Source organism: Vulpes vulpes, chromosome 7 (assembly GCF_048418805.1).
Source record: "Vulpes vulpes isolate BD-2025 chromosome 7, VulVul3, whole genome shotgun sequence".
Classification (NCBI taxonomy): Eukaryota; Metazoa; Chordata; class Mammalia; order Carnivora; family Canidae; genus Vulpes; species Vulpes vulpes.
Window position 1 is genome coordinate 40,807,361 of NC_132786.1, and position 12,716 is coordinate 40,820,076.

At 40.0% G+C, this 12,716-nt stretch overlaps 1 protein-coding gene across 6 annotated transcripts in view; it reads left to right on the forward strand.

Annotated features, from left to right (window-relative positions):
* Positions 1-12,716, forward strand: part of TRMT9B (tRNA methyltransferase 9B (putative)) — a 71,729-nt gene that overhangs the window by 42,744 nt on the left and 16,269 nt on the right. For all 6 annotated transcript variants that reach the window (XM_025993524.2, XM_072763586.1, XM_072763585.1 and 3 more), the window contains one exon: positions 8,216-8,370. In XM_025993524.2, the coding sequence (XP_025849309.1) occupies positions 8,217-8,370 (154 nt within the window). In that variant the 5' untranslated portion in view covers position 8,216. The remainder of the gene's footprint in view (positions 1-8,215; positions 8,371-12,716) is intronic.

Consider the following 12,716-nt stretch of genomic DNA (forward strand, 5'->3'; position numbering starts at 1 on the left):
ACCGTCCAACTTTCAATTAGGCTCCACATTGCTGTTTCCTTGGTTCTAAAGCTTATAAATATTGTGAAATCGTTCTGAAAGATTTTATTCTCCCATAAGCTCAGCAGGTTTTTCCAGTAAGTGCACTTGCAGGGAGCCACAGAAACAGCTGCCTAAACATTCCAGCTGATCAACATAGGAGTAATAAATCAGGAAATTTCAGTTTGTCCAAACATTTCTAAAAAAGCATTGAAGTATCTGAGAATTATCTTTTTTTTTTAATTTTTTTTTAATTTATTTATGATAGTCACAGAGAGAGAGAGAGAGGCAGAGACACAGGCGGAGGGAGAAGCAGGCCCCATGCACCGGAAGCGTGATGTGGGATTTGATCCCGGGTCTCCAGGATCCCGCCCTGGGCCAAAGGCAGGCGCCAAACCACTGCGCCACCCAGGGATCCCTCTGAGAATTATCTTAATGAGTAACAGTCACAATAGAACAACAAGGTAATTAGAGAATGATGGTAAGTAAGAGTAGGACCAGCGTGCTGTTATAGGCTAAAGGTAAGATAGCACCCTTCCTGGATTCTTTATATAATTTCTGTTCCCATCCACTTACTGAGATCTGTAATCCTCATATATCATTGTAGTTGTGCTACTTGGAGGCTGTGGCTAACATAATTCATCTTTAATTTCACATTGGATGTTTAGGTAAAGCTATTCAATATCTAGTGAGCACATGGATCTAGGGCTAGTAAAGTGAGTTTCTTTTCTTGCCACAGACCAATTAGTTGCTAACCTGCTGCCCTAATATGACATATTTACTGAGAGCAAATGGACTATTCTTCACGGGTCACTGGATAATCTGGCATGAGTCATTATTTTATTTAAATTAGTAAGAAACCCTCAGTTCATTTCCCTATATCATGTGCATAAGGGTTATTTGTGAATCAGAGTTGTGAGGTGTGTGGTTGTTGAAGTCACAGTGCTTGGGTGAACATCCTAAGCACTGGGTTTATCATTATTTGTTCAGGTCTTTTTTATGATCTTAAAATTTTTTATAGTTTTATTCCAAGAAAAAAGAGACCAGGAAATCCTCAGTTACATTTCTTCTGAGCTAAAAACTCTCTCAACAGTTTCTCCTGTTGTATATAAGAGTATATATTATTACATCATCTAATTTCATGGGAATACTGCCTCAAAATAGTACCATAACTCATCTTTGACCCTAGTAATCTCCAGTGTCTAGGTATCCCCCAGAAGGCACTAACCGAATAGCATTCATTCATCCTGGCAATGGCAGGACACAGCTGAGAAAGGATATTCTGCTCAGCTGTGGGTTTTAAAATGCTTTAAAGTTCATAGTAGGACAATTGTCTGAAAGTAAAAGGTTTTTCTTACATTGAAATACACAGAGGAGCACATATAAATGTACACTTCGATGAATTTTCACAAAATAAGCGCACTAATGTAAACAGGACCCAGATCAAGGAATAGAATATTAACCACACCCCAGGACAGTGCCCCCCTTTGCAATTCCTACACCCCTAGGTAACCATTATTCCACTTCTAATGACACAGGTTTGCTTTACCTGTTTTTGTACTTTGCATAAATGGAATCCTACATTCCATATTCTTTTGTGTCTTTCTCTTTTAACATTTTATTTATGAGACTGAGCCATCTCACTGCATATAGTCACAGACTTTTCCTCCTTATTACCCGGACGTATTTCTTTGTATGAATTCATGGCAATTTATTTGATTGTTCAACTGATGATATACATTTCCAGGTCTGTGCTATTCTGAAGAGTGTGACTGTCTTTTGGTAAACATATGTGTGCATTTCTTTTGGATACATATACACATACATAAAGAGTACAATCTCTGGGCCACAGGATACTCATATGTTTGGCTTAGTTGTCACTTGCCAAAGAGTCTTCCCAACAGGCTGACACAATTTATGATTCTCCTAGCAGCATATTCGGATTCTGGACACTCCCAGTTCTCACCAACACTTGGCATTTTCTGTCTTTTTCCTGTTAGCCATCCTCTTGCATAGGTGGTGGTATCATGGTGTGGTTTTAATCGGCAGTTGCCTGATATGAATGAAGATGCGCACTTTTTGTGTGTTTCCTGTTCATCTCCTGCCCACTGTGAAGTTTTGAGGGTTTTTTTTGTTGTTGTTGTTGCCCATTTTTATATTGAGTTGTTTGTCTCTTGCTTAGCAATGTGGAAGAAATCTTCATATTCTGGATACAGATCCTTTGTCAGACATATGTACTATGACCATCTTTTCACATCCTATTGGTTGAATTTTCACTCTCCTATGGATGTCTTAATTTTTTTTAAAAGATCATATTTATTTATTTGAGATAATGAGAACAAGAGGAGTGTGAGTGGGGCCGGGGGAGAGGGGCAGAGGGAGAGAGAATCTTAAGCAGGCTCTATGCTGAGCATGCAGCCTGACACAGGGCTCGATCTCACCACCCTGAGATCATGATCTGAGCTGAAACCAAGAGTCAGATATTCAACTGACTGACCCACCCAGGTGCCCCTGGATATCTTAATTTTAATATTAAGTCTAATTAATAGTCTAATTTATTTATTTTCCCTTTTACGGTTAGGTCTTTCTGTTGAAGAAAGTTTAACCTAGCCCAAGGTTATATAGAAGCTCTTTTTTCCTCCAAGTTTTATTGTTTGACCTCCTAGAAAGAGGGTTTAATTCAGAAATGTAGTCAGCAGGTAGGTATCTGGATACAGAAAACAAATGAGTGCGTTTTCCATTGAGCCAAACATGAAGGAGAAAATAGTGGTGTGGAAAGAAATTCAGGATAAAATTTAACAGAAGTTCCCATCACAAACAAAAGACAGATCCCTTCTGGTCACTGGGCTGTGAGCTTACAGCTTATGATCCTAGTCTTGGAGCTGCCTTTCTAGGAGTGGTTACTATAAACTGCCCTGAGACTCTGCAGCTCTGGTGACGCCTCCCTGGGGACAAGGAACCACTCCAGGGGACTAAACAAGGCCTCTCAGAGTTCCCTGTGTTCTCTGGGGGTCAAGGGCAGTGTCTCATCTCCTTGATGAGATACTAGGAAAATCTCTCAGAAAGCCTTTTCAGCTCCTCTGAATTATTTTTACTATTTATACATGTGTGTGGTATATGTGTATAGTTTGCCAGTGATCATTAAAAGTATTTCATTTTTTGGTACTCACTTCAGATCTCAAAGTTGCATGTGAAATTGTGGGTATTGGACATGTCTCTATGTGCACTTCTCTACCCCCCCCCCTTTTTTTTTTGCCCAGAAAGATGGCATCAGGAAAGACTGACATGTGAGAGGGATGGCTTACAGAGGGGCAGAAGGAAACTTTGTGGGTGATGGCTATGTTCATTATCGTAATTGTCTCATGGTTCCCCACATGCATTTGTATAAAATTTATCAAATCACACACATTAAATATATGCAGTTTGTTATACGTCAATTATTCCTAAACTGTTAAAATAATTTAAAATATTGTTGCTTTGGCTGGAGTTTCAGTTTTCACTTACTCATTAAACATGGTTATACCTATTATATTTAAGACTAGTTAGTGCTAGATACTATGGGCTAACCAAACCTGTATATTTTACAGTGTTTCTTTAGAGTCCAGAATCCGGTAGCATTGCTTAAGTCATTATAGTATTCTGTAGACTCTGAAACATTTAGGGTCCTGTGGCATTTACTGGATGAAGGAAATTATACTTGAGAAGTTTGGAGAAAACCAGAGACAAAAGTCGCTTCTTGGCTCACAATAATAAATTAAGTTTTAAGAAGCGGAATGCAGTACTGTCTCAGTTTTCTCCCAGTTTTGTTACATCTGTAGTAAAAAGGAAAATGTTAATATTTATGAAGGAAAAAGACTGACTCACATAGTAACAAGGTAACTTCTAATAGAATATGATTGATAATTTTTACTTTTTCATTACCTGTTCAACATTTCTTACATGAGCTGTTTATTTCCCCCTTTTTTTGGCTTAAAATATCCACACTGTCTGCCCATCAAGAGCAGTTGCTTGGGGACTATGCTGCTGTTTCCATGATTTTGCAGAGGCATGCAAAACAGCACTGGAGCTACCCACTGGCTCCTAAAGCTTCTGCCCAAACACAATCTACATCTTTCTGATCATATTTAATGGACAAAATTCAAACTTTGCCTGAATGAAATTGGATGGAGAGGTGTTATCTTAGAACAGAGCAACCAAATATTGGTGACTTCTTAATGATGACCCTGTTGCTAGAAGCATTGCTGAGATCCTTCTCTTTGTTCCTCTCTCCATGGGAAAGCACATCAAGCGACTGACCTCTCGTTACTTTTCTATCACTTTCTCTCCTCTCTTCTATTTTGCAAGGAATACAGCTAGGTGCAGACAAAAACCCAAGCTCTTCGTATAAGAAGTAATGCTGAATTAAAGAGGACTCCTGTGGTGGTCAGGTCAGAAACCCAACAATCATAAGTACAAAGGGGAATTGACTGACCCTGAGTTGGGTAGGATAAGAAGTATCGGGCCCCCAGGACTGTAAAAACCAAAGTCTCAGGGAGTAGAACCAGGACTTTCTGTGGGCTGTGGTTCTTTTTCTCTCTGCATTTTTCTCTCATCTGTTTACTTTGCCTGACTTCATTCTCTTCTACCTAAAGACAGGTCTTTTCCATGTGAGGGAAAGATAGTCATGGGCAGCCTGATCTTTCATCTTTCTACCTCTGGTGATGCCAGAGACAGGCCACTGGTTCTTTATTTTTATTTTTAAAATTTTATTTTTATTTATTTTGAGAGTGTGTGTGTGAGTGGGAATGGGGCAGGGAGGGGCAGGTGGAGAAGGAGAGAGAGAGAATCTTAAGCATGTTCCACACCCAGTGCAGAGTCCCACATGGGGCTCTATCTCCCAACCCTGAGATCATAACCTAAGCTGAAGTTATGAGTTGGACGCTTAACTGACTGAGCCACTCAGGTGCCCCAAAGCCACACGGAGATAGCTCCAGGAGGGATTCTAATTGGCTCACCTTATATCACCTGCCCACCTTGGACCAATGATTATGTCCAGGGATATGGTACCATGATTGGCCAGGCCTTGGTCACATGCCTGTGACCTCTTGGCCTCTGTGACCAAGAGGACAAGATACAAATTATTAGAATAAGAGGGGTGGTGAACTTGGTTGGACAAATAACAACAGCTACTCTAGTCTACTTAGAATTAGGCCTAGAGCAATCTTTTAAAATTATACATCCAATCATATTACCTACCCTCCAACCCATCTACCAATTTAAAAACTATTTTCTACTTTCCATTGCACTCAAAGTAAAACCTAAATTAGTTCCTTGAATTTTCAGTGCATTACTTCATCGGACTTCTCCTTGCCTTTCAAATTATTTTGCCTTCTCTCATGACTCACCAACAAGGCTAGCTACAAGGGCCTAGAACTTGATAGCACACAGGTTAAGAAGCCTGGCTAAACCAAATCCTATCTCCCCAGCTTCACCTTGAACCCTGTGCTCTTAGTACTGATCCCACTAGCTTAATCACATTACCTAGCTCACAAAGAATTTGCCTTGATGTTTAAAATTCATATGGAAAATATTGCAGGAAATTTAAATCCAGTGTTAAAAATGTCACACATTGGAGAGCCCCAACTCGACAAATCAGTTTCACGGTCAGCTATTCATTCTGCAGTCTATAACCTCAGCTGTAAAATACAATAAAAACAAAATGGGTTTATATTGTTCACACACTTTAAAATATCTCTTTCTGTATGGCACAGGCCAACCAATTTGGGAGAGGACTCAGAGGAAGGTCTCCAAGGAGTACTCTTTTAGATACTACAAATTCTTAGCTTCTAGTGGGAGCCAGAATGAAGATAATCGAGTTTATGTTAATTGCCACTTAATGTGTGCAAGTACAAGAAAGTAAATTTATTTGTTCTAGGGTTCCTCAAAATTGCATTGCTGGATTTGATTCCTTGAGTGGAAAAAGTGTTAAATAGACTTAAGTCTACGGAGATTTTGATTAAAAAGAAAAGCACTCAGTGTTTGGGTTTTTCTGGTGTGTAGGCAGTCATAGCCAGCCATATGTTTACTTTGTAAATTCCAGTTGAGAGTGCAACATAAGCTGTTTCAGTTTGGGTGGAAGTTTTGTCAGACCTCACAAATGAATTTTGTACTCTGTTAGGAGTTTGCCAGATTTTTTTGCAGGGGCTGTGGGCAGGTCCAGGGTAATTAAGGATAGTCTACTGCTAATTTGTTTTTTTAAGAGTAAATCCTAAAAAGCTCTTCCTTGTAAGAGAAGGAATGATGGAATTAGACTATCATCATTTGGTGATAACTGTAGTATTAACTGTTTAGGGCAAGAACCACCAATGGATAGGATGCTAAAATTGGTGGATGAGCCTATGAGAAACGATATTTATGCAGTCTCAAAGTGTATCCCTCCACAAGATATTGCTTAAATGTAAAGGGGAGTAAGAAGGGAAGGTACTTTGTAGTTACTAATTAGACGCTGCCTTGCTCAAGTGCTTCCTACTTTCCAGGGTAGAAGTGATGAGGGGATGGAGGGTGGAGAATCGGACACAGAAGCTGTCTAGAGATGGCACCCTTCTCAGGTCCCTTTCTCATCTGCAAGCTTGTGACTGTAAGGCCACTCTCTTGCCACACTCCCCAGAGTCACTCCTTCTTCTACCAAAGCCAGTACCCTCCTCTGCACTCAGGGTTAGGCTCCATTCTGGTTGTGTTTGTTCACTTATTGACGGTATGTTGTGTGCAAACCCCAGGGGATTCAGCATTAAATAAGACAAGCCCTTGATCTCGAGGATCTTCCAGCCAGGGCTAGAGGAAAATATCAAATAAACTATCATAGCCCTTTGGATCTGTAGAAGTATGCATGGGACACACAGGAGTACAATGGGAGGGATCAAACTATCTGATACGCACCTGTAGGGTTCTCAAATGATCAAGGATACTTTCACATTAATTGGTAAAAGCCACATGCTGAGCCCCTGACCACTTTCCATCACTCACATGCCTCAAGAGAATAATTAAAAGATTAAACCCAACATAGCAGAGGCCTCTAAGATTACTCTTATGTTTCTCCACTCCTTTCTGATTGCCCAGTCCTGCATGAGAGGTCAGACAAGGCTTTCTGGAAGAGGTGACGTGTGTGCCAAGAATGCAAAGTTAGCCAGGTAAAGTGCAGCATCTGTTCAGGGCCCTGGATGGGAGAGAATGTGTTGCAACTGAGAAACCATGGTTCACTGAGTAACGCAGCCAGTGCTGGGGAAGGGTGGCGACAAATGGCTTCAAGAGGTAGGTTAAGGCCAGATCAGAAAGAGCCTTGAATGCCCTATGACACCTGAACTTGACCGGGCAAGCTGTAAGATGCCTTTGAAGAAGTCCAAGATGGAAAGCAACACAAGTAGATTCACGTGTTATAAAAACAGTCGTGGCATAAGGGAAGGGATTGAGAGGGCCAAAAAGCAAATACAAACAAGCCAACCTATTAACAGGCCATGGAAGTAATTCAGGCAAGAGATGAGCACCTTCTTTAAAGCAGGATCAGTATGGAAACAGAAAGGGTTGGAATCCCAGAACATTAAAAAGATAGAATAACTAGGGCTTTGTGATTGGACAGGAGTGATGAGCTACCTGTTATAAAATTTGAAAATGTACTTAGCATTAGATAGAATGATTTTATCCAGAGAGAACCATTTTGTAAGTCTTTTATATATGCTTCCAAAATGAAGAATTGATCTTACACAAGAATTTGTGATGACTGGCTCATTTCCAAACCATTCTTTTCTGAAGATGTGCAGGTAAAAAAAAACTCTACATTTACTACTCTTTGGACAGCTATGGCAGGGTTACAGTGCAGGTTTTGTTCTTTGCAGTTTATTGTTTTGGGTTTTAAGATTTTATTTATTCATGAGAGAGAGAGAGAGAGGCAGGCAGACACACAGGCAGAGGGAGAAGCAGGTTCCATGCAGGGAGCCCCATGTGGGACCTGATCCTGGGACTCCGAGATCACACCCTGAGCCAAAGGCAGATGCTTAACTGCTGAGCCAACCAGGTGCCTCTGTTCTTTGCAGCTTAAAAAAAAGTGTCAGGATGGTATGACCTTGGTGGTAGTAGGTCCCGAATTTTAGGAAATCTGCATCCTCCTTTGGCTACCTCTGGAGCAGACTCTGACCTGCATTTCTTGGGGTGGCCCCATTCCCAGGATGGACCATGAAGCCGCCCAGCTGGAGCAGCAGCATGTGCATGACGTGTATGAGAGCACCGCACCATACTTCAGCGACCTGCAGAGCAAAGCATGGCCTCGTGTCCGCCAGTTCCTCCAGGAGCAGAAGCCGGGCAGCCTCATTGCTGACATAGGTAACCCGGGGTTGTGCCATGTAGTCTGAAATATAGTCTATTGTGCTTTTCCTTTTCAGATTCAAACACCTCTGCATACATCGACCAACAAAATTGACCTGGCATTATTGAAGAAATCAGGACAGAAATGACTGAGGGTGAAATTGACCAGTTAAAAGTTAGATAACTCTTCATAGTTGCCAATCCTGTTTGGTGGCTCACATGCCTTCTACAGAAAAGCCAGAATTGTGGGATTGCAGAAGTCCTGTAACCTCTTATTAGTTTCATAGATCCTTTCCCTTAACTATTCTGGAGGTCTTTCACTGTAAGCATATCTTTAATTGGATATTATTTGCCTGGAGGGCTTTGGCTCATATCTTTCTGAATCAAGAAGTGGTAAACTACAACCCAGTAGATTTAAGACTAAGGTTCAAGACACGATGGGATTCCCACTGGAGGCTTGCCCACCTAAAACTGCTTTCCAGAAACTGCATACAGACTGTGCCCATAAGAGTCATAATTCTATAGTTACAAATTCCTTCTGTTTTGACATTTGCTGTAAACATTCACTCTAACTATTAGGAAGACAAACAGACATGTGTCCAGGGCTTCTTAACATATTAGAGGTGGTATATGAACCGTGTGGAATGTGGGAAAGGAATGCATGTCAGCTAGAAATGGAGAGACTTTGAGAATATCTCTATCATGTCAACTACTAAGAATTAACTGTGGTTTCAGAAGATACAGTGAGTTTGGAACTCTCACCGCCCACAGTGTCAGCAAAGTACCAGAATCTTAAAATCAGTTAGAAGAAAAAGAGGCCATTCAGTAAGTGGCTTTAGGACAACAGTATAATTACATGCTTCTTCCTCATACCCTACTCCTCAAATTCCAAATGAAGCCAAGATTGAAGTATGAGAAAATGAAATCTTTAAAGGACTAGATGACTGAGAACTAGAATATTTTTAAAAATATCCTCAGAGGCAAAATCCCCTTCTATATGTAACACCAAGGAAAGTCAGAAATCATAAAAGATAATCCAGTTGTCATTACTCACAGTACCTATGTTAAGTTAGTAAAAATTGCCATGAACACTGACTTCGCGAATGCTGAATTACGGCTCCTCGGGGAGATGCAGGATCAAGGTTCCTGTGAATCTCCAGTTACAGCATTTTTGTCAACAAATCAGTCCCTAACCTCGTTTCATGAGTATGTCTGTTTGAAGACACGTTATTACTATATAGGATGGATTTTTGAGCATTGAACCCAAGGCCAGCACACTGTAACTCAAGCCTGAGCAAAGTGCACTGAACACATAGATCTTGTCCATAAGGTTCGTCATAGCCATCTTGGCTTAGGAACCCCACCCAACCCCACAGCTCACAGCCCCCACCCAGCACTTGAGCCTTAAGCTCAGCAGCCATCCTACACCATGAAGTCACTAACAGAGCACAAAAATGCAATAAATAAATTAATTAATTAATTAAATAAAAAAATAAAATAAAATTAAATTAAATTAAATTAAATTAAATTTAAAAAGTGACAGTAAACAGACCACCTAAAGGACACTTGTTGATAGGATGAGAACCAAAACAAGGTGCTGGTCAGGGGCACCTCAGGCAATTCAGATTTTTCCAAATTTTTGCTGCCCTATAAGCAGGCTTGTTGGTGACCCATCACACAAGTGCTTGAGTACTGACTTGGGGATAACAAATTCTGTCAAGTAGGTGAACATATAAATATAGAACCTGTGAGTAAAGAAGATCAACTCTGTTGATATCTTTGACCATATAAAAGTTTAAAAGTTCTATAAGGCAAAAATCTAGACACATATATAAATGAAGCCAAAAAAAACCCTGGAAACTAAGTAAAAATATCTCTGCAACTTTATATGATAGAAAACTGGAAAAAAAAAAAAAGAAAACCGGATAATTTTCTTTTTTTTAAATTTTTATTTATTTATGATAGTCACACAGAGAGAGAGAGGCAGAGACACAGGCAGAGGGAGAAGCAGGCTCCATGCACCGGGAGCCTGACTTGGGATTCGATCCCGGGTCTCCAGGATCGCGCCCTGGGCCAAAGGCAGGCGCTAAACTGCTGCGCCACCCAAGGATCCCCGATAATTTTCTTAATCTACAGAGCATTCTTCAAAGTCAGGATGAAAGAATAGGACCAAAAATTCAAAGGAAAAATGAGGAAAGGATATAAACAATTCAAAAAAGAAGGAATACCTATTGTTTAAAAATTTTTTGATAGCTGATCCGCTTACATGGCTCAGTAACAAAGGTACCAAAGGGTTTACAGTGAAAAATATGCCATCCCAGTCCTGCAGCACCAAGCAACCCACACTAGAAGCAATTAGCTTATATAATCAAGATATTTAAGTATGAGCATTTCCATATGTGTACATATGGGTGGATTATCGTTTTTTGATTACACAAATGGTAACATACCACCGTATGTTATACAAACTGTCATAAGTACACCTTACTTCTGTTTTCTTTACTGTATTGTAGAGAGCAACCCATATTTGTACTTACACCGTATTAACAGATCCATGTTGTCTGTTCTGTCTTGCTACTATAAATTATGGTGCAAATGATACTGTTTAGATGCCCCTGTGTAAATCCATAATTATATCTAGTAATATTTTTACCCATTTCTATTTTTCAAATTTTGTGCTTTTATATTTTTTACTACTCTATAAATGAATGGAACTATTTTTTAAAGATTTTATTTATTTATTCATAGACACAGAGAGAGAGAGAGGCAGAGACACACAGGCAGAGGGAGAAGCAGGCTCCATGCAGGGAGCCTGATGTGGGAATCAATCCTGGGTCTCCAGGATCACACCCCAGGCTGCAGGCGGCGCCAAACCGCTGTGCCACCGGGGCTGCCCAAATGGAACTATTTTGATTACACAATGAGAAATAGGCTTTTTTAAAAGATTTTATTTATTTTAGAAAGAGTGTCTAGAGAGAGAGAGAGAGAGAAAGCATGGAGAGAAAAAATCCCAAGAAGACTCCAAGCCTAGCATAGAGCCTGATGAGGGGCTTGATCCCACAAGCCTGGGATCATGACCTGAGCTGAAACCAAGAATCGGATGCTCACCTGACTGAGCCATCCAGGTGCCCCTAGAGAAAGGTTTTAAAATAAAAGTAAAGTAAAAGAAAAAAATGAATGAAAAGAAAGAGCCCAAGGTAATTAGACAGAATAAAGTAGGATAATATGACTATCTCCAAAAGGAAATGTTTTTCTTTCCAGGTTTTCTACTTGGCTAAAATCAATGGTTTGTTATGTTGGCTAACTTGACTATTAGATTAGCAATATATATTTTATTACTAGTAAAACTTTGTATAGGTCATAATCATCTGGAGGTAATCGGGTTCCAGCTTTACCCATACAGTAATTTCCTAGGCTGTTTTCACTATTTAATTGGTGCAACTTTCAGTTGACAAGAATTTTATTAGCCACCTCACCCTATTCCCCAGTCCAGCTGATTTACTGAGGTGTGGGTGAAGGGTCCCTGATGGCAACTAAGAATTCAGGGCAGGTATCAGGAATTAAGTGAGCAGGAGCTATAGCCCGAGTGAAAAGAACTTTGATGGTTCAAAAACAGCAGAAATCCCAGGTCTCTGAGGAAATGCTAGGATCTGTGCGGTCATGGCAATACTGCTACCTAAAATGGGCTAGTCCCATAAGGACATTAGATGGGGTGTGGAGGACGTTCTGGGGTTTGAGAGCTTTATGTAGATTAGTTCAGAAAGCAGGAAAAAGACCAGAGCTCAATTCTTTTTGAGCAAGGTTACTTTCTTACCCAACATCAGAACAAGCATTTGTCCCAATAGTATTGAAAATTGCATTTGTGTATACATAATAAAAATAAACTTTTCAATAATTAAGATCCCCTTTGCCTCTTAACTTTATGTATTTATTCCCAGTCTCTGTGGTCAGATTTGATTTGCCAAGTCATTCCCTGTTTACCATTCCTTCACTGAGTCAATAAAAACGTGGGGCTCCTGCTTTGTGGTGGGCACCATGCCTACAGAATAAAACATATCCCTTCATCTCTGGCTTCATGAAATGTATATAAAATGAGAAATAAATAGGTGATCTAGTCTTCTCTTTCCCATGGGAAAAGAGAATCCTCTTTGAGATAAGAGTCTTAGCAAAAAAAAAAAAAAAAAAAAAAAAAACAAAAAACCCAAAAAACAAAAAACCTCTGAATTTTAAAAATGTAGTTGTGCCTACAAACTTAAGAGGAAACATTCAGATTAGTTATTTCTAGCAAACACCTGCCCACCGTGCACCAAAACATTTCATGGAATTAGGGCAAGTATCTGTTTTCTTCTTTGAGTGAGGCACAG